Below are 22,660 nucleotides of genomic sequence, written 5' to 3'. Positions count from 1 at the left end.
CAGGCAGCACTGCCCCGGGTATGCCGGCGGACTGACCACACTGCCCACGGGGGACCGCGAAACTCTGCCCGCGAGCAGCCCCGCCACAGCTCCCACCCAGGGAGCCGCTCTCTAATCCACCTAGCAACAGCCACGACTTGGCTCTCATTGGCTCTTGGAAGCAGGTGCTGTCTAATCCGCCTAGCAACAGCCGCCGCGTGGCTCTCATTGGCTCTTGGAAAGCTTCGGGGGTGCGGACTCAATAAAGCCTTGAGCGCATGCGCTAGCTGAGAACCCGGTCCACCTCTCCCCCTCCGCGACACGTATGGAAGCGCATGCGTATAGAGGCCGGTGGCACCTCCCAGTTCCGCCCTTTCGCGGGCAAGAGAACCGCGCCTGCGCAGCATTCACTGACCTGGAGGAGAGTTAGGCGTGCGCCTGCACTTCCCCTAGTGCCCCGGAAGTGCTTGCTCGGACTGCTTCCGGCCACCTCAGCCTGGCCGGCGGGACCATGTCGGGCGCGGCGGGCTCTGGCGCGGGGGCTGCGGGCTCGGTGGGCTCGGTGGTGCGGCGCTTCCTGGCGGAGTACGGCAGCGGCACGCCGAGCCGCCTCAAGGTGCTGGACGCCTATCTTCTCTACGTGCTGCTCACCGGGGCGCTCCAGTTCGGCTACTGCCTCGGCGTTGGCACCTTCCCCTTCAACTCCTTCCTCAGTGGCTTCATCTCTGCCGTCGGCAGCTTCATCCTCGGTGGTCAGTGCCCCACCACACCCGCTCCGACCCCGCGCGGTTCTCCCTGGAATCCCTTTCGCAACTGCACAGCCTCCGTAGCAAGGCCTGAGCCTCCCCCAGCGACCGCGGAATCCCCAGCAACGCGCAGAGGCCCCCGGCCATCACTGAGTTGCCTCAGAAATACCCAGATCTCTTGTAGTAACCAGAGGATTCCCTTAGCAGCCACAGGCGTTCCCCAACAGCCCAAGGGAGTCACCCACAGCAACCCTCAAACCTACCCTGGCAGTCAGGGAGTCCCCATGGTAACCTCCAACACTCCCCCCCCGTTCCCCCATAAAACCTGGTTCTGCTCCCAGAAACCCAGGCTCCCAGGCTCCTGCCCCAGCCGGCCCAGTCAGCTCCACAGCAACTGTGAACCTGTGGGGGTCCTGCCTGTATGCACCACAGAGCCTGGCTCCTGATGAGCCCCAGGGTGTCCTTGCTTCTCCCTGGCAGTCAAGGAGCCCTCCCTTTTACCATCTTGTATTGATGTCCTTCTTTAGCAACCTTCCCATGATGAAACCCAGACTCTAGCAATGACTGTTTCCGGGTGTCGCTCTCCCATAATACCCCCTCAAACCACCTTAGAATCATAGAATCATTTAGGTTGGAAAAGACCTTTAAGATCATCTGTGGAGCCCTCCCCAACACACCCAGTGGAGAACATAGAAATATTCTGCTTTCTGTGTAAGTCCCATCCTGTTACAAGCCTGTTCCCCTCAGGACTCACTTGGCCACCCCTGATAGTGTAGGGCTATAGGAGAGCTAATTGCATAAAAGCCTTGTGCAAATCCCGTGCCAGTGTCCTGCTCCTCTTATAATAAAGACAGACTTACCTTTTCTTGTGGTACCCTGGTGGAACAGTGACCCAGACTGGGGTGCTCTGTCGCAGGAAGGCTGTGCTTCCCACCATTACTTCCTTCTGTGATCCCTAATCTCTCATTCTTTCTCTGCCATGCAGTTTGCCTCCGGATCCAAATCAACCCCCAGAACAAAGGCGAGTTCCAAGGCATTTCACCAGAGCGGGCATTTGCCGATTTCCTCTTTGCCAACACCATCCTCCATCTTGTCGTCATCAATTTTGTTGGCTGAGTGTACTGTGAGGTACTGATTCATGGTGTCACAAAATGGGCAACCACAGCTCACATGACTTCAGTACTTTTTTAGAGTTAGGAGACAACTAGACAGATAGTGAATCCAGGAGTCCTAGCTCCCAGCTTCATCTTGGCCAAGTACAGTTAAGCTGTTGTCCTCTAGGTTGATACAGGGTTAGGATTTACAGCTTTCTGGTTTTGTGCATCTATTTTTTGGTTTTTGTCATTTAAAGGGCAGTTTAACTAGGAGTGTTACAGAAACCTACCCACATTTCTCTCCTATAGGAGAAAAACGCCATTTTGCTAGAGGGGCTTTAGGAGCTGGAACTCCTGGGGGGCTTTAGGAGCTGGAACTCCTGGGCTCTATTTGGAGGCCACGGTATGGCTGGTGTCCAAGCCTCAAGTTTCTCAGCAGATGAGAGTGAGTTTGGGACAGGGAGAATTTAGTGCTGGAAAGTGGAGGACATGCCCTGTTGTTACTGTTGCAAGGGGTCACAAGGTCATTGGAACTTGGGTATTTCCTCTCCCTTTGCAGAAACATTGCTCACGTTGCCTTTCTCTCTTTCCAGGTCTTGGATTGCTCTTGAGCTCTCATGCCAAAGCCTGGCACTGGGAAGTGCTGTTCTGCAGCAGACCTACTTCCTTGGTGGAGGAAGGGGATGCAGGGCTCAAGATTTTTCCCCAGAGACTGTCCTATGGAGGGGTCTGCTGCCTCATTACAGTTACTGTAATCCTTTCCATCAATAAAACCCTTTATAATACTGCAGTCTTTTCCCTATTGGTGACAAATACAGTGGTTCTTCTGACATCCAAGTTCCTTCTCAGGCACGACTCCCTGTTTTTACCCCCCCTCCCTCCCTTTCTACCTAGCAGGCTTTTTTTCTGTGCCCCAGTTTCAGAGGGAAGCAGGAAACAAGTTGTCATGGAAACTCAGTTGTCGTCCACCCTTTTCATCTCCCTGTTTCCTGCCCCTTTATCTTATGGAAAGTATATTGCCAATGTGCCCCCAGGCTTCAAAGCTGTGGAAAATTTGGGTTAGGCTGTGGTTAGCAGTCATGAACGGAAGGAAGAGGAGGAGGGTGTCCTCCAGCACATCCCCCGGTGCACCCATCCTCCCACAGGCCCTCCCATATCCCTCAAAGGTATGTGGAGCACACCTGGATGTCCCAGCTGGACTTATAGGCTCACTAAGGCCTGGTAGTGATACAGGCACCTAGCATTTCTTCAGTCTGATGTGCTGATAAACCTGAGGATGTTGGAAGGGGCTGCCAAGCTGTGTCAGTGCCTCAGACAGAGCTGCATTTGAGTTGTTCTGGCTCCATGGAGAAGCTCACCCCTCAGACTTAACCTCATTGAAAATCCTTCCCCCTCTAAAGCATTGTGAAATGCTTAAACTCAATGGCTTTGGCCCTTGGCTGTTGCCTCCTCAAGCCCAAGCTAGCTCCTGCATTGAGGTCAAATGCTTCTTTGTCCTGATGGAAAATGAGAGCCCTGTGGTGATCAGATTATGGGATGAGATATTAACCCCGGCTAGCCCCTCCACACCTTTGGCTGCAGAATTTACCTGGGTTACCTTCATGCATGAGGCTCCATTGTACTGATTCTGCTTCACGCTTCTCTGGTTTGCTCTGCAGCTGAAACACTGGATAGGTAAAATGTGCGTTGAGGCTATGTGACAAAGAAATGCTTCTCTGCTGGCACTCAGCAGATAAAACATTGGGTCTGATAGCTTCAACCTCTCAGCACTGGATTATGGCTCCTGTTTACCACCTTTTTCCTTTTAGCATTTCCATCTGTGCTGTGGCCATTAAACCCATAAAAGTGTGAAACCTGGGGCTCCTAAATCTCTTGCCTAACATAGGCTCTGAAGAGTGAGGTATGAGGGAGCAGGGCCTTTACTGTCTCAAAAGGATGCTGTCCGGGTCTGTAGTAGGAACAGAGAATTCATGCCACCTCTGACACCACCACCTCCCTACAGCCCCAAGCATTAAGCTGGGTTTGTTTACAATGGGACCAGCTTTGTACTGCTGGGGAGCAGGCAGGGGACTCGACAGCACGCAGGGATTGTAAATGAGACACCGAGTTTTTCTTTCCCATAAGAAGGGCCCTCTCTGAGCCAGGCCTGTGGCAGACAGAGCCAGCATGTTCACAGGAGGAGGAACAGCTCTGGGTCTCCCCTTTGCCACTGCTGCTGTTTGCAAGCTGCGAGTGCCTCCCTGTGGGTCTGTGTGACTCGGTCTCCCCACGGTTTGGCTTTAGAGAGAGCTCCAGGCTGGGACCCTCCTGTGGCCACTTCTGAGAACTGCACGGGAGCCTGTGGAAAAGGAAAAACCGTGGGGTTTCTGTGGGGTTTCTTTTTTTTTTCTGATTTTTACCAGCTTGCAATGCCTCTAGTTGCCATAAACTCAGCACTATAATTCAGGTCCTGTTAGAGCTACTCCCACATCTGAATAAGCTTCAACAAGTCTGTACATATCTTCAAGCTCTGCTCCTTATAAAGGCCATGCTTGGATCCCTGTTCACACTGTAGAAGAGTGCAAGAAGAGAGGCTGTTTTGTGTACAAGGCCATGTTTAATAAGAGATGACAAATGTCAGGCAGGGTATTTTCTCCAACAAAATCCCTAGAAAAGATGCAAATTCATCTCCTACCCATAGGTAGGTATTAGGGGGCAGGAGCTGGCATAGGGGAGAGGATGCTAGAGATGGACCATGGCAACATCTTCCCTGCCAACGTGAGAGGACTCTCTGGCCTGCCCCATCTTCCTCCCTTCTCTCTTGGGTCAGGAGAAGTGAAAGGACTTTTCTGCACTGATTCACTGCCTGTATAACAGGGTGCAGAGGCCTATCAGCAAATTCAGAAATCTTACGCACTTCTAAGATCTCTCCCCACCACACTTTATAATGTATTTTCTCCCCTCCTTTCCCCTGGTTATGCTATACATAGCTCAATCTTTCCTGCTGTACCCAAAACAACTACCCCCAGACCCAACAGCAGGCTGTGGTGAGGGGGCAGGAAAGGAGGGTGCCTTAACCTCATTTGACTTTGGCGTGTGGTCTAACGTCTGCTGTTCTTTTCCACATGCTTCTCCTTCTCCCTGCCATGTGCCACACCAGCCCTGCTCCCCCTACTCACTGTTTTGCGTTCCACTTTCCAGAGGAAGTGGTTTCTGCAGTAGGGTGTAGAGGAGCATCAAAAGGTGACCCAGATCTCGATTGTGGCGTCATGGAACTGGTGGTGCATCCTCTCTCTGCCCTAACTGGGCCATGAGACCACTTCCACATCCTGTCCTACTGTGTTATTTCCTGCCTTTGCTTTGCACTGCGGTTTTTCTTTCTCGAAATAAACAAGAAAGCACGAAGTGGCGATGGAGGGGGGGGCACATTGTGGTGGTGGGAGGTTGAAAGCCTAATATCTGAAAGTATCTTTGAACTAGACCTACAAATTCAGTGTTTTGCAGATCACATACTAAGAGTCACTGTAGTCAAAACATTTAACTTTATCTGTACACTCATCCCCTCACTCAGCAAATCTTATCACTGGGGTCGTTTAACCAGGAAGAGAAAAGACTGAGATATGGAAAAAGAGGCAGCACACTGTCTTTCCTCCTTGACCATACAGCTAGGAGTAGGTTTGAAGTGCAACACAAAAATTTAAATTGGATATTGATTTTAAAAGTGATGCTAAAGGTAAATGAGCATGGTAACTTTTCTTCCATGTCCCTGAAGGTTTCTGGAATGAGATTAATCAGTCAGAAATCTGTGAAATGCAATGACTTGCTTTGTAATTCAAATATGGTTTAGGCAGCTTCATCAGGCTGTTTCCCTGTGACTGGCAGACCTCATCATGAGCGAAATGTAAGCTTCAAGAGCTGCCTGGAATCTAGCATTTAAAGAGCTGTGAGCTTTCTACAGCTGGAGAGAAATGAGACTTACTGTTGTGTCAAGGGAGAGACAAGAGAATGAGTCCATGAACATCCGTACTATAAAATAACCAGGGTAATAGACCTGGAAAGTTTGAAGTTGTTCCTTGGCAGGAAGGGTCAGTAACTTTCTGTCACCCTGTGACAGGCCACCTGCTAAACGGTCAGGTGGCAGCACCATGGCAGGAGTCCAGGGAGACTTTGTTGTGTTGCTGCTCAGCACTGTGGAGTCAGATCCTGTGGCAGGGGTGCTGGCACGGTCTTCACACAGGGACTCTCTCCCACATGAAACACCAGGGCTTTTGGCCAAAAACATTTGAAGCATGAGCCTTTCCAAAATCAGAGTTCCTTGCAATGGCTGTGAATCCAGCAGGGTGAGAAATATCAGGGGGAATCACCCCTACCAGTCTGGTGAGGCTTTCCCTGCCACTCAGTTTGGGCACTGGTGTGAGGTACGAGCAAGGTTCAAGCTTTGCAAGGAGGGTGTGTTTCTTTCAGAGCACCCTTCTCATTTATCCCTCCAGAGGAATCTCTGGTGCTTCAGAAGAAGATGGAGAAATCGATGTCACAAAAGGAGAAAATTTCCTTTCCAGTCTCACCAGTGACAGACTGAACCTGGAGATACAGGCCAGTCAGTTGGTGTCATTAATGCAAAGCAGGTACCTTGTTCTCCAGTGATGCTTGGGAATGGGGGACATTTAGAGGCAGGACACTTCAGGCTCCTGTGTTCCCCATAGCAGTAGACATCTGCCTTGAAGAACCTGGAGCGGTTACTAGTCTTCTGACTGTGGGCAAGCCATATTTTACCATTGTTTTTACATAGCACAGAGTCTACTCTTGGAGAAGAGGTGCTCTCTCCTCCGTTCCCCTCCCTCCAAGCCAGCCACACTGTTCTCACCCAGACACAGCAAGGATGTCCTGGAAAGGGACTTTGTAGCTATTGCCCTCCCCCGACGGTGGATCCAGCCAGTTATTGCAAAGAGCACCTGGTGGCCAGGTCAGGCTGAAGAAGAAAGTCCGGACACCTCTTCCCTCCTTCACCCCAAAGGCCAGGCTCATTCTTAAAGCTCATCTGAAGAGTAAAACAAGCTCCTCAAACTACAAATACAAAAGACAAACGAGTCTTTTATTTTTGATAAGAATTGTTTAATAGCAGACAAAGGCCTAAAGAAATGCCAAGACATCAGTGTGGTTGCCAGTACAATTCAAGAATTAGCAGCATGCGAATTTCACATGCGTGCACTGTTTCCAAGGAGTGCACACATAGACAGGTAAATATTTCAGTACAGTTTTGTGCAATGATTTTAAAAAGAAATTGGGAAATCTAAGGTTGTCAGAGCTAAACAGAAAGAACAAAAGTAGTCTGTATTTTTACTAAACACAAAGCCAAATCTTCAGCTGGTTTAAATTCAGAAAATGTTAAGGCCAGATAGACTTTAAAAAATACTAAAACCCAGTCTTTTGTGCTGTGATAATTAAGTGAGAATTTGACTGAATTCAGGACTTCTGGGAGACCTAGCAGCTTATCTTTTAGGAAAAAAAAAGATACCTTGGTCTGATCTAGCAAAAGATAGCAGGACATGGTGCATAGCACCCTGAATAAGTCTCCCTTTGCTTTTCGGAGTGTTTCATTTGCAACTGAAATGATGTCTGTGGGGGTGCACTCTAAGATACCTGAAAGCTACCAAAATATGAAAAATGCACATTCAAGTGCATTCAAGTGCACATTCAAGTTGCAGTTTTCAACAAACAACACTGCTCCAAGCAGAAATTGTATGTCATTTTAACAATAGTGATGTCTGGCAATTTATAGTTATAGCAAACTATGCTTCATGCAAACAGAGGCATTGTCATGCTAAATGAATAAGGCATGGGGGGGAGGGAGCAGAATGCTGAAAATTTTAAGCTTATTTTTGAGTAACTTTATAACAATGCAAATAAAGCAATTTAGACTATAATGGCAGGTGTGATATACAGAAACAGCAAGTGATATCCCTTGCAACAGGAATGCCTGTGTTCCCTCTTGCACACGATGCTCTGGTAAAGATTCCTCAGCAGATTTTTTTGGTGCTTCAGGACTGAACCATCTGGTTACTTTCATTCCTGTAACAAAAATAAAGGTATGTTAAATCATTATTTGGGATACAGTTGCAGCTACACAATTGTAGACCTGAAGTGTCTAGGCAATAGCAAGAGGAGAAAGAGACACTAAGCCAAAACTAATATATTAGGTCTAAGGTCTTAAAGTCAATAAGCATCAAACTTTCCCAGCTGGAGACTGATCAGGGGATGAATCTGATGGATGAATGCAGACAAGGGAAGGGATGGATGTAGAAATAGAAGGGAGAGATATCTAGAAAGAAGAAAAAAGTTAAATTTGCATGTGGATAAGGAAAAGTAAATAGACTTGAGGGGCGGGCGAAAGCAATGATATGGCCAAAGGAGTGGAGGGATTTTACTGTTGGTAGACAAAAGGTGTATGGATAGACTGCATAAACAGTTATTACAGAGAGAAGGAACATTCATAGCTAATGAACTGATCAAGATGTTTTCTGTCAGAGGCCTTACCACCCCCATGCATACTCACTTTTTTTTCCACATAAACATCGTCATCAGCACATTAAAAAATATTCCTTTCATTAAAATTATTTTCAGGCCCAGCTGTGATAAAGACAGCATGTTCAGGTTTTCATCTGTAAAAATAACAGAGAATGAAAGTCACAACAGCACTGAGACATCCTTGCTTCTAGACAGTCTTAAAAGCACTTCTTAATGAAGCTGTTCCACTTTGTGTGATTGAGTCAGCTAGTAGGATAGCTAACGAGACAGTGAGCAGGACTGTGTCACTGAGAGATTTTCATTTCTTCCAGTTGGTGTTTCAAGGGCCAGGTTTTCATTCAATAACCACTTAACTATGCAATATGCAAGTCTGCCAACCACCTATCTGTTTTTAAACACAGTGTGTTACGAATCCAGGATGCTGGAGGCATCCCTCCTTCCTCTCCCTAAAATTTTTTAAGATGGGCAGGGGGAAAACAAGTTAAATTTTATTCAAAGAACACAAAGTCTATTTGGATTTTCTATTAATCTTAAATTACAAAACCATTTTCATTTGAAAATACATTGATTTATATTGGGAAAGCAGAGAGCTATCACCAAAAAGTAATTTTATGTTTATCTTTGAAAAGCTCTCTCTGAACTGACTGATCAAATCAGCCAAGTTTACTGATGAGTATTTTTCTGAAGTGGTGTTTTGGAAACATTTGGCTAACTGGTTTCTTTTCAGCAAGGCTGCATGTTTGCAAAAGTACAGCTATTCTGCAAACAGGGCACATGCAGAAGCAGGCTCAGCTCCTTTGATCTAGCAGGAACAGCAATTGCTTGGGCTCCAGCACCTGTTAGTATACTCCCACAGCCATGAGCTGAAGCAAAGCTTGCTCAGATGCACCGTATCTTTAGTGCAACCCTGCTTCTGAGCACACACTGCAGAAACCACCTGCTTATCTTTTGGTTCATTAGGTGTTTGTGCACCCCAAAATACAAACAACTCTTTTGAAGTCTGAAATGCAGACAGACATCCAGTAAGGCTGACTCATATCAGTACCTTAAATCATTATGTGATGGGGAGCAGTTGTTTGGCTAGTCCTAGCAAGAGCATGTAGGCACTGACTACACTGGTCACGTAAAATTACCAGCTCAGATCTGGAATTAACCCAATGACTTCCAGCCTTGGTGGTTAAAGCCTGTGGGGCCCTTCTGGAAATTTCCAGTCTGAGCTTTTTGCTCCAACAGGAATTCCGCAAACAGGGAACATTAGCAAAAACTTGGGAAGACATTTCCTTTAATCAGGCCAAGCTTTACTCCTAAAATGCTGTGTACATACCTGTCCTGAAGTGTAGAGACACCCCTGTAACACATACAGTGCTGGCACCTGCAGATAGTAACAATAAATTTAATTAATAACAGAAATGTACTTCTTCAGAAGTTCATAAAGATATCTCTACTTAGAAGAGCTGGATCAGACTTTCTGGCCAGTAAACCCTCCCAATAAACACTCATTTCTGCTGTTTTCAGGGCAAGAATAAAATATGATCTAATTAAACTTTAGTGTCCCATTGGACAAAGGAATTTCAAGCTTTATATCCCCCCCAGTGTGATTTTAAGATCTCTCTACTGTGATTCTACCAGTCTACTGACCCTTAATCTTCTTTCCACCAAGGAGGAAGGCAAAAGAAAACAGAGGCAACAAGGCAACATTCCTCTGGAGTGTGGGAGCATGATTCAGCATTGCTTACAGGGTTGGGAGATATGAACAAGTCCTGCTCATACTAATAGCACAGAGACCAGAGTACCTCTAGCCCTGTACACACATCCAACAATGCCATTACCACTTTCAGGATCCTCGCCCTCCACTTCTCCAAAGCCCTCGTGATTTGCACCACACTGCATTTCATCTTTCTTGGACCAGTAGGTTGACAGATAGCTCACTTCCTGTTTGTTCTCGGATGTTGCCACCTCCACAAGAGCACTTGTCTGCTTTTCAGCTGAGTTAGGAGTAAGCTTTTCAGGGGAGTAATCTGTGATAAGGCACATTTCCAAATCCTCATCATCTTTAGAGATCAGCCTGTAGACTGAAGGAGATGGAGTAACATCTGAAAATGGAGAAGAGACATTAGATGAGAGTACGCAGTCATAGTTCCTTTGATCTTAACATACAGACACTTAGGTATGGAGGTTTTTCCATTATTCCAGTGGGAAGTTGCCTGATCACAGGGATGTTGTGCTAGGACACCTTTAGAGAACCAAGGCATCCACAACAGAAGATGCAGGAGCTACATGAGACTTATGTTGACTTACGTTGCATGGGAGACACAGAGAGTGGTCAGGCAGGATCCCTAGAGCATCTCAAATGATACTCACGTGGGCATCCACACCCTAGATGTCCATATCTAACCTAGTCATTCCTCCCTGTAAAAACTTGTTCAATTCTACTCTGCAGCCTGGGCTTCCTTTTGGATCTTGGCATGGATGCATTCAGGAATGTGCCTAACAGGCAGAAAGAGCACTCTCTTCTTGCTTCACTGCTACGAGATGTAATGTGTCTAGAGAGAACTGAGCAGCCCAGGGGCATTCTGCCTTTCCTGCAAATGTGTAGTCAAATCCTCAACTGATATTCAAAATCACAGAATCGTATAGGTTGGAAAAGACCTTTAAGATCAAGTCCAACCGTAAACCTAACACTACCAAGACCACCACTATACCATGTCTCTAAGCACCTCATCCAAATGTCTTTTAAATACTTCCAGGGATGGCGACTCAACCCCTTCCCTGGGAAGCCTGTTCCAATGCTTGATAACCCTTTCAGTGAAGTAAAATTTCCTAATACCCAGTCTAAACCTCCCCTGGTGCAACTTGAGGCCATTTCCTCTCGTCCTATCACTTGTTACCTGGGAGAAGAGACCAACCCTCACCTCTCTACAACCTCCTTTCAGGTATCCCACTTCCCACTTCCTCCACCCAAATCCCACTTCCTCCACCTGTCCTGAGGGACAGTAGATGAACTACCAAGTCTTAAGGGTGTCCACATTTACCACCAATCTAGCTAATTGTGTTCCTACAGGAGAAAGCTAGGGAAGCCACTGCAAAGTAGGAACACATGGTTGCATTTAGGGAAATAAAGATTAAATAAATGAGTGTTTCGTTATGTTCCACCACCTGACAGTGCAGTGCAAGATTTTTTTTACTAAATTCTACCCTGCAGAAGAGGGGTTTGGGGAACTAAAGGCTGCAGATATAAGACACCTGGGGTTTATTTCTGTTTTCTTGCTTCCAATTCTGCTAGCAAGTCAGTTAGACTAGGATTTTCCACACATATCAAAACACTACCTGTGGTTAAACTCTTTTTTGACATTTAGCTTTGTAAACTTGTACTCTAAACATACATTTCATCTTGTCCAGCTCTTGAACTCTGATTCTTTGAGAAGGTGCTTTCCTAAATCTTTGTTCATGTGTGATAGTAAAATGTTATGGGCATTGCAGTACTCTAATGATGAACAGACGAAATATCATTAAAGACATACTGTAGCCAAGATGCAGATTTGGGGCTCTCAGCAACTCTCTGGCTGCGTTTTCCACTGGACTTCACAATCACAGGTTTGAACCGGAGGTTCAGTTCACATTTATAAAATGACAAAGTCTTATCTTGTAGGGTTGAGAGTTTAATATTTGCTTTGTCCCTGTTCACACACCACACTGATAAAAATTGTAGAAATACTAAAGACAGCTTAGCTCCCAGATAAAGAAGTTTTAATTTCTTCCCATGGAGGAAGTTTGAACTAAATCTTGGCTTTTAGAAACTGTCTCAAAATCTTATGCAAGTGCAGACCCTAGTTCTATCACTGAGATAAATGCTTTTCATCAGTTCAATTGCCAGTTGTCAGCACCTTAAAGAAATAGCCATACTTCTTTATTAGTATGTTCTCAGAAAAAAACTAATCCACAAAGCCTAAAGATGCATTCTCTGGCCCTTCACCTGAATTGCAGATCACCTATCCCAGCTTTGCCCCAGCTTTGAAAAATCTGATGAGACTGTCTCTTTCCCAGCTACACGGAATACGGCCTAATGTATATTCTCACTCCCTCAACCCCACTCCCCACCTCCCATACTCCCTCCAAGTTATTGTTTCAGAAATAGTTTTCAGTTATAGTTTGTTAGGGAGAGGAAGACATGAGCCGATAAAAAGCTTGATGGTAGATCCCTGTATAAAATACAGATGAACCAGGGTACATCATTGTCATGGAGTACATGGATACGAAAGAGAAGAGGAGGAATTGATCAAGCTGTTCTGCTTCTCTCTCATAATGAGTACTATGCTTTCAGAAAAGCTACATATCCAGCTTTCTCCAAATTAGGGTGTTTTTCTCCCTTTCAATATGTGCAATGATTTTATCTTGAGCAGATAAAAAAATAAGGTCTGGTTTCTGCAGGCAGCTTCAGCAGCACCTGTTTTGCAAAATACTTGTTTCTCATTCTTGTTCAGAGTGGCTGCTAGCTTTGTTCTGGTACTAAGAGTCTTTTTCCGATAAGTTCCTTTGCATATTTGCACTGTTATGAAAGTTTGCAGATAGCAGTCTTGGTAAATATCACCTATTATAACCACAGCACTGTGACCTATGTTTCCTGTTATTCTGTCTTAATGAGTTGGCAGATGTGCTGGAGATGCTGCATTGATATTTATGACCTGTGTTTGCAGGAAAGATTGAGAAGTAAATCATGATAATCTGAGCTGTCCACCCTGCCTAATTTAATCTTTACTGAAGGACGTATTCCAGGTGGAACAACAGGAGCTGTTGGAATGCTATTCCTGACCAGTTTGCAGAGAAAGCAAACTCCAGAGGCTGATTTCAGGGAAAGAGCAGTAGAAGCCTCTTCCAACATCAGACTGAGACCCATGCCTTTTTTTCCAAACAAGCTGCAGTAGAAATCCTGAACTGGTTTAACACACAGCTTGTATTATACAGAGATTTATCTCATTCTCCATTCCCTCCAAAGCAAACTGTCTGAATCTCTGGTCAGACTGGAATTGGTGTGATAGAGGTCTTTGATCCTCTTACCATTCCTCAGCCTGAGACATGATATTCCACAGCTAGAGTCAACCTGGAGCTATCGCCCAACTTAGGGGAAATATATACCCCCTCACACACTCACACAGGCTAAACTTGACCCCAGAGGAGCAACTCCAGTGACTTAACAAGCACTTTAGTGATGTTTGCTCGCTGTCATCCAATGGAGGTTCCAAAAAGTCTACCAGAGGTCCTTTGTGAAATTTTCCAGCCCTGCATGGATGCTAGGATGTCCACAGCAAGACTAGATGTCCACATTTAGTACCTGAACCCTTCTCTAGACTTCAGTGCTCGTGTCTGGAGGCACTCAGATAAAAAAATCCAGGTCCTGGTCCAGCATCAGCCAAGTCATCCAAGGTACAAAGACTGTGCAGAGATTCGGTATGTGCAAATGTGAATATGCTGCTTCACTTACAGGGTTCAGGCATAATTCTGGTCTCCATCCCAAAAATGTGTTTGTCATTGCCTCTGTAATTACATTTGGGAAGTCAGACTACCAAACCCATCCAAGATCTTTCTCACAAACCTTTAAAGGGGAAGATTTCTAGCTGAACCAAAACTAAAGCTGAATTAATAGAGGAAGATACCCAGTATGAGAGGAGAAATCAAGTGTTCAATGGACTAAATAGTTCTCTAGTACCAAAACAGGATAAATCCTGGGCTTACAGCATGTGTTCACATTAAGGAAAAGTTGAGATGAAGTTTTCTTAAATTTTATATTGGGAAGCAATACCTTATTTGTGTTCATGTATAGATTTATTCATGCATCACCTAAACTGCGGGAGAGATTTACTATGATCTCATCTGCTGCTCCTTTCAACAATGTTAAGGAAAGATTTTAGGGAGTCAGAAGGAGCAATTCTGCTTATCTAATCCACTCTTTAAAGCTCACAGATGAATGAGATGGCTTAACCCATCTGTGTAACAATTGTCTGGAAACAAAAAGACTTGAAGTGGCTGCTCATGAACCTCCTGAGAACCTCTGTCATTTTTACAAAATACTTCTGCATGCTTTTTCTTCAAAAATCAGAGTGGGTTTTAATTGCCAGAACAAGTTTTCAATTTTATATGCCAGAGATTTAGTTTCTAGAAAAAAAATTCAGAGAATCGTAGAATGATTTGGGTTAGAAGGGACCTTTAAAGGTCATCTAGTGCAACCCTCAATTCAAATAATTTCAACTCAAAATAAAGAAACTTTCTGAATTAGAGATTAAATATTCATGTAGTGCCAGCCAAAAAATCACATTTGTTTAATGAGTAAGAAAAAAAAAACCCACTCAAAAGTATCAGCCTAAAATCCTGTTCTAAAAATACGTGGAAGATCATTTTTATGTTGATATCAAAAAGTCAGAAGAACTTTTGATCTTACACTTGTGGAATTGCCTCAGATGTAGATGTCTGTTTCACCCCAAAATGATATCCTTTCCTGATCAGTCTATTTAATGGGTACATTTAATTAGATAACTTATTTGGGATCATAACCTTGTGCTATTTCCACAAATTACTCTCCTAGCTCCAGTATCGCACGCACCCCAGTTTGAATAATTGCAAATACTATAGTCTAAGTCACCTGGGAAATTCCTTCACAATGTAGTGTGAAACTAAGACTTAGACATGAACCCAGATGTATCTCTGAATTTTTTCCCCTCAGTCTAAGGCAAAAATCTATTACTGTCTGACAGGACTCAGAAGTTAATGTTAATGATATGCCAACATCATTAACCTAAGACATTGATGATGCTGTCTCATTTCCCACTATTCCCAGTCTCCCTGCTCCATCTTCACAAGCACCCTGTTGAGAAATAATCCTGGGTTCATTTTCTTTCAGCCTTCTCTCCTCCTTCCACTCTTCATCTAGAGTACATGTTCATTATCCATAAAGGTAGACCTATTCAGAAACACTAACCAGTGGGCACTACTCCTGCCTTCATACATTCATAGCCTGTCCTCCAAATCTTACTCACCTGAGTTGACTCTAAATATAGTCCCTCTTCCAAACACAGATTTACTGTATCTTTCAGTTTCCCACTCAACAAGAAGCCTTTGCAATAAATTCCTGCCTCCGGGCTGCGTATTCCAATGGCTCCTCATCCAAAATATGTGGGAAAGCTCTCTACCAGAGGATGACACACAAAGATATTTGAAATTTCATTCGATTTTTTCAGGTTTCTAAAGCATTTTAAAATATAACTGAGGAAAGGAGAGAGAGTTACCATGCATCACAAGTTTGGTTCCCCTTCCAAATACAATTTTTCTAGTTTCTGACTGCTCACACTGTAACATCAGTTTTTACAAGTGTGGAAGGGGACTTTACTTTTGGATTTTAAAATCAAAAAATCATGACATATTCTCTTAGGCTAGGAGTTAGAAAATCCAGTCTCTAAGCCACAGTCAGAATACCCTCCAGATATAATTTAAAGATGTAAAAATCAAATCTGAAAACTTTAATAGCCAGAAACTCTATAAAAGTGTTAAACTTTTTATGTAGCATTCAGCCATGTGTGAACTGCTTGCAGCACTCTATGTGTGACTGCACCATGTCATGATTGTTAAACCTGTGTGAACATTACCATCTTCTCTAGCTGTTCTTTCCTGCAGCGAGTCACTGCCACACCATAGCCAAGCACTCCTTGGATTCCAAGACATCATCTCTATTTCAACTGTTTTTTGGCAAGGGAAGCTGAAAAGAAGTTGGAATATGCTTCCATGAAAGTCCCTACTCTATCTACCCAATGAACAAATGATTTGCCAATCCTGGTGTTAATAGGGAACAGAAAGCTCAAACTTACTTGGGGTAACAAGAAGTTGGGTCCCAGTTCCAAATGCAGGTTTCACATATCCCTGATTGGCACACTGGTGTCAACCTCTACAAAAATGTAGACAGGTTTTCCCAACACATACTGACAACCAGGTCAACAGACATTCCAGAGCAGGGAATAACTTAAGGGAGCAATGACGAAACACATTGATTTAAGTCACCATCAAAGTACCAAAGAAATCTACTAGAAAATTATCAGGATCAGAAACAGGGAGATCAAATAAAAAAATGTTCATTCATTCACTGGGTACAATTGTGTATTACGCCTTTCGGGGCAATACTAGGAACAATCTGTGTTTTTCCATCTGTAACATCACCCAAAATTCCTGTTCACTGTGCCGTGTAGTTAGGGCCACTGCCTTTCAGTCCAAGTTTTCTCCTGAATGTTTCACCATTTACTACGCACCTGGCTTGATCACCAACAAGGTTCCTTTTCCTAATGTCAACTTGTATCCTTCTCCACCCCCATAATTCACACGACCCAGGAAACCTTTGCAAGAACCCCTTTGACCTTGGTTACAGTTATCTCCATACCGGTTACAGTGGCACATTGTAACCCTGTCTAGATCTTAGAGCTTCACAGGCAGTTGCAAAGGCAATCTGAGCCTTCTAACCCTATTACTTCAGGATTCATATACTCTCACTTACTTAGATACGCTGTAGCAGGATGGCCTTGTATGGCCTTGTAGTTGCGACAGCTCAGCAAACCTGGATTCAAGTCCCAGCTGTGAACAGAATCCACTTGCAATATTTGTGGATGATACAGTATCTGTACATCAGACAAACCAGCTAAAAGGCAGTCCAATTCCAATTCCAACACTAATATTAAAAAATGTTGTAAGTATACTGTTCCTTGGTGGGATTCTGCTACAAGCAAAGACCAGCTAAAATGGTTGATAATCTCTGTAAGTGGATATTTTCTAAATCATAGAATCACAGAATCATAGAATGGTTTGGGTTGGAAGGGGCCTTTAAAGGTCATCTAGTCCAACCCCTGTGTAATGAGTAGGGACATCTTCAGCTAGATCAGGTTGCTCAGAGCCCTGTCCAACCTGACCATGAATGTTTCCAGGGATGGGGCATCTACCACCTCTCTGGGCAACCTGTTCCAGTGTTTCACCACCCTCATCATAAAAAAATTCTTCCTTATATCTAGCCTGAATCTACCTTCTTTTACTTTAAACTATTACCCTTTGTCTACGCTACAGGTCCTACTAAAAAGTCTGTTCCCATCTTTCTTATAAGCTCCCTTTAAGTATTGAAAGGCCACAATAAGGTGTCTCCAGAGCCTTCTCCAGAGCCTTCTCCAGGCTAAACAACCCCAACTCTCTCAGCCTTTCTTCAAAGGAGAGGTGTTCCATCCCTCTGATCATTTTTGTGGCCCTCCTCTGGACCTGCTCCAACAGGTCCGTGTCTTTCTTGTACTGAGGACCCCAGAACTGGATGCAGTACTCCAGGTGGGGTCTCACCAGGGCCGAGCAGAGGGGGAGAATCACCCCCCTCAACCTGCTGGCCACGCTTCTTTTGATGCAGCCCAGGATACGGTTGGCTTTCTCGGCTGTGAGTGCACATTGCCGGCTCATGTCCAGCAATAGAAATATTATAGCCATTCTTGTATTTCAATGCATTTTCATCTGACTTATATCATCCATGACTTTGCTTGAGGCCAATGGAAGTGCCATGGATTTACCCTTAGGAGAGAACAAATCCACATGACTTACTTGACAGAAGAGCAAAAACAGGCTTTGACTTAGCTTATCACAGAAATGCATTTGATGGAAGAGCACTGAAAGCACATGCTTGCCTGCAGCTGCCTCAAGGAAGACTGCTTGGACAGCTGCCATGGAATAAATTCCACAGGTTAAGGTGAGACCTCAGGCCACTATGCTTTTGACAGGTGCCATTTCCCAGGTCTTGGTTGTGTATCCACAACAATCTTGCAAATTAGGCAAAAAATCAGGATAAATGTACCTGGCAAAACCAGAAGTTTCGTCCCAGATCCAAATGTGAGTTTGTAACTACTTCCATAGTCACACAATAGCACAGGCCTCTACAATATGTAGAGTGGTATTGAATGAAACCTTCAACAATGAAATACTCCACCAAAAGAAATCCTATTTATCTCTATGATTAGACAGATCCATCTATCTAGGACTTTTCTTCCAACTCACTTTCTTTTCATGTGATGTTTTCCATCTTTCAAACTCCCAAACACCTGTTCCTTAATATTCCCCTCCATTGTATTTATCCTGTTGCTTCCAGAAAGCCACCTGCATCACAAGCTCTATTCTTCAACTCATTCCTTGTCTATTTAGTCTGCCAGTCAGATTCCTCTCTCAAAAATTAGTTGATTTACTGTTACTTCACAGACCACCTACTGATCGATGGTGTAATACAAACTCCATCACCCCATTCTCTTGGATTTGCCATCTGAATTAGTCAAGAGTAATTCCAGAGCAAATTTGCCATTTAGCTTTTAAGTAGAAAGCACACTTTTTGGTATGCAATTTCTTTGTGGTAGGGAGACCATTGCTTCTGCCATTAAACACTGAGGTTTCAGTATGCATTCAGGAAGCTCTTAGGTTCTGCAATGTGACCAGAGTGATATCTGAAGCAGTTGCGTACAGACATGACCATAATGGTAAATCTGGGGACATGTAAATGAACAGAGTCTTGATTTGTAGCTCCTTTAGCTTGCTGATAGCTCCATATAAACTTGAGATTCTTATTTTTCTCAGATGCTTTTGAACAGGGTCAGGAGGGTTATTTGAAACATGAGGAATTTCCCCAGAGGTTTTCACAGAATGAATTGTTTCTTTATATTGCTGTGGTTTTTAACTTTCAGAATAAAATTATTTTGAAATTGTCTTAACAACCATTTTTAGAAATTGAAACATTACTTTTCACGAGTAAACCCAAAGCATTTAGATATTAAATGCTTCTAAAAGTATTCTTAAGAAACTTGGAAAAATTGATACATTTACAAAAAAATATCGGTGTCTCAGGATCTGCCTTACTTTCTTTCCCTTTTCCAAAGAGTTTCAGACAAGAGAAGAGGCATGGGGTTCTGGGGGGATTTTTTTTCAGATACTTGTGGCAGCAGCTGTCAAAGCACAGATTTTTTCTCTTGTTCAGAGAAAATTATTTTGTGGTCAGGGTCACCTTTCCATCTTTCCACAAAAGTAATTCAGTAATGAATTTGGCTTCTTGACCTCTTTCCCCTCTGTCTGGGTATCTATTCCACCCCTAGCTTTTAAGACTTCTCACACTGTTCTCCAACAGTTTCAGAGTTTCACTTCTAATGTGCTCCAAGCTTCACATGGATGTTGAAGGCCAAGGTAATTTCACAGTACTTAACACTAGTTGGCTGTGATTACAAACTTGGTAACATTCTCAAGGATAAGCTTGCTTCCTGAGCTTCCAGTATTTATATAATGCCTCATAACGTGACAGAAACCCATTCCCTATCCTTACAGCTTTATTGAGGATCTCCAAAGCAAAGACCCAATATGTGCTTATATTTTGCATCCGCATACAATTAGGAGTCTTGTTATCTCAAAATATTACCATCTACATACTAGAAAAGTCCTTTTTTCCTCCTACAGATTTATGAGACTAGTCTCACCACTCTGCATTTTGCTGGCCCATGCTGGCTTTCACCGTTTCCCTTTACTTCTCCTCTACATGAGGATTTTTTATTTAGGAGCCCACTTCCTGTTGACTGTCCAAGAAAAATCCTCTTGCATATGTAAAACTTCTGCTATGGCTAGTTCATCATCAGGAATAGCGAGGGGAAAATATATATGCAGCCATGGAAATCACTTGCTGTTATACCAGTTGAAAAATTATAGTCCTCTTCCTAATATATTGTGGAGTGACGAAATAGGCAAAGTAAGTTGCAAAGTGAAAGACGTACTTCCAAGAGGAATCACATCTGAGAATTCAGACATACCTGGAGAAACTGTGAGTTTGGTTCCAGCTCCAAATGTAAGTTTGCTGTAACTCACAGTATTACACTGTGACACTATGCTTTGCAAAATGGTGCACTGGTGTGCGCATATGCTGGATTAAGACTTGAGAACATGGCAATGCAAGATTCTTATTGGAATAATCTAACCAACATTATTGGCCACCTCCTCAGCACATACAGTGAAATAAACACTTCCTTCAGCCACATTCCTCTGCCTGCTTAATAATTCCTGACACTCACTAGTCTAGCTATTGTCCACCACCTAGTCATCTGTTTATTCTTTCCTCTGTTTCCACACAACAGCAGCATCTATCAATCAGTGTGTGCATATACAACTTTCCAGACAGTGTTTAGAAGCTTTCTGAATGCTGCTGCTGAGTCTTACCAGTCAGTGTTACCCTTCTGCTCTGTTCTCTCACAATGCCCACCCTCCTTTGCAGGCTGCACTTCATGTTGTATTAATTAATACTTGCTGGGTTCCACTCTGAGGGGGTGTGCTACTACCAAACGTGAGTTTGTATCCTGCCCTAAAGTCTACACAGTGGTTCAGCACACAACAGAAATCTTCCTTCTATCCTGTCCAGAACTAGGTCTTCCACAGCAGCTCAGGTTCAGCAGTGATGTTTCTACAGCTACACACACAAGCAAGCACTCGGTAAGTGCAGTATATAGTCAATTTTCCATTATCCAGAGCCACAGAGAACCTGAGTTGCCCTGGATAGCAGAAGAACCTGAACAGTATGATTATTGTGAGAAAGGCTGAAAAGAATAACGCAGAAACATCAACTACCAGAAATTGAATTCAGGCCATGCTTTCACAGAAGTTTGCATCTGAGCCAGTAAATGGAAAAACAACAACAACAAAAACCCCATCAAAACCCCCCCACAACCAAACTGCAAAAAGAAACCAGTCGGAGCCAAACTTTGGTAATTTAGCCAAGGGTGTCCAAATGCATCCTCCCAGTTTGCACAACTAGCTAGTTTTGCATGACAAAAACTGGCTTAGCATGCTGGAAGCTCTGTAAAGTCATATGTAAAATCAAGTCATACGTAACTGGAAAAATGCATTCACACAAAAATGGAGACCAGGGCACAGTGCATCAAAACCTCACTCACTGGTTATGTCAAGCCCAGAAATCCTTCCTTTAAGTCGACCCATAAAAGACCCCTATCCCTGAAGAGCTTGTAAATTAAATGGAGAATGAGATCATAGTAAATTCATTAGCTAATAAGCAAACAAAATCCAAGCATCAGTGACACCTCTCTCCCATTCTTCCTGCAAAACCTAGACTGCAGTTCAGTTTGCTCTCCATCCCCACTCACAGCGGGAAAATAAGTTGCATGCACCTACAGAAGTTGCCCATTTTTAAGTGTTCTCTCACAGGAAAGCTCCACAGCTTGTGAAATTTACATCATTGCTCTGCGTACCATCTCTCCTGTTCTACAATATCCAGCAGATACTATAGTAACCAAGAGATCACTGTTAACTACTGTTTGGCAACAGCATGCTTCTGAACTGCATTTCGCTACCCTCTTAGCAAACATTTACTTTATTTTAGGTGGATTGAATTTTTCCATTGAATAACTCAATGTCCCAAATCTCAGAAATCTTACCTGGTTTTACCACGAGCCTGGTTCCATGTCCAAACGTAAGTTGGTAGGTATTCATAGACACTGTGTTGTTTGCCATAGCAAAAACCTGTGTACACTCCTATCCACCCCAATAACTTTCCTCAAGGAAACCCCACCATTTCCCACGCACATGCTTGCAACATGTTACGTCTTACCTCCATGTCCATTGCTTATCCTTCTTCCTCCCCACACTACAGTCTCATTAATACCACAAGGAAGAGCCACAAGGCAATTCCCTTTCCACCTCCATCCTTGACAAATACAAACCTGCACCACTCACTAAAGACCATTAGACTTTTTTCACATCTCTGTTCTTGTATTTCACTTACTTGTTTTCACTTTTCACTTGGTTCCTTTCCCCAGGATGGATGTTTTTCTGGTGTGTACTGGTTAAATAGGAAGTCTAACATTTCTTTCCAGGGAATACTAAAACCACCCCAAATTGCTCCACAGAGCCACTACACTGTTACGTTTGAAGCTAGAGTACAGTGTCATCTATATTGAGTCCACCTTGACTCAGAGAAGAGACAGCTCACCTGGGGCAATGAGAAGTTTGGTTCCACTCCCCCATGTGAGTTTTCCCCATCCTCCAGTACTAGCACCGTATGACAGGCCTTTGCAAAATGGGCGTCTTCATTCAGCCACCTCAGTGGGTGTTGGAAGGCTTGGATACATTCAGTCATGGATCTGCCTCTGAGAGAAGCTATAAATACCCATACAGATTTCCACAGGCCTCCTCTAGCTTTCTCTGCCAAATACCTTTTTCCTCATTCAAATGCATGGGAATAACTAGATTTGATTACAGTCATCTCAGGTATCAGAGATGGGAAGAACCTACTCCTTAGTTAGCAGG

At 43.9% G+C, this 22,660-nt stretch overlaps 1 protein-coding gene and 1 gene segment (V, D, J or C); one reads left to right on the top strand and one right to left on the bottom strand.

Annotated features, from left to right (window-relative positions):
- Positions 1-437: 437 nt before the first annotated feature.
- Positions 438-2,604, top strand: DAD1 (defender against cell death 1). Its single transcript, XM_072886134.1, has 3 exons — positions 438-731; positions 1,711-1,853; positions 2,413-2,604. Exons 1-2 carry the CDS (start codon positions 491-493, stop codon positions 1,839-1,841), a joined length of 372 nt encoding a protein of 123 aa, XP_072742235.1. The 5' UTR covers positions 438-490; the 3' UTR covers positions 1,842-1,853; positions 2,413-2,604.
- A 4,349-nt stretch (positions 2,605-6,953) lies between these two features.
- Positions 6,954-22,660, bottom strand: part of LOC140662450 (T-cell receptor alpha chain constant-like) — a 38,127-nt gene continuing 22,420 nt past the window's right edge. The window contains 4 exon segments of the C gene segment in view: positions 6,954-7,867; positions 8,352-8,457; positions 9,648-9,695; positions 10,153-10,416. Of these exon segments, the coding sequence occupies positions 7,837-7,867; positions 8,352-8,457; positions 9,648-9,695; positions 10,153-10,416 (449 nt within the window).

Source organism: Ciconia boyciana, chromosome 22, assembly GCF_034638445.1.
Source record: "Ciconia boyciana chromosome 22, ASM3463844v1, whole genome shotgun sequence".
Taxonomy (NCBI): domain Eukaryota; kingdom Metazoa; phylum Chordata; class Aves; order Ciconiiformes; family Ciconiidae; genus Ciconia; species Ciconia boyciana.
The sequence above is the reverse complement of the archived record's forward strand: the minus strand, read 5'-3'. Positions and strand labels throughout refer to the sequence as shown.

Bases quoted from the DNA above. Each gene is read 5' to 3' on its own strand.
- DAD1 (XM_072886134.1), top strand. From the start codon at position 491: ATGTCGGGCGCGGCGGGCTCTGGCGCGGGGGCTGCGGGCTCGGTGGGC. The intron at 732-1,710 runs GTCAGTGCCCCA...TCTGCCATGCAG, and splicing joins CGGCAGCTTCATCCTCGGTG to TTTGCCTCCGGATCCAAATC.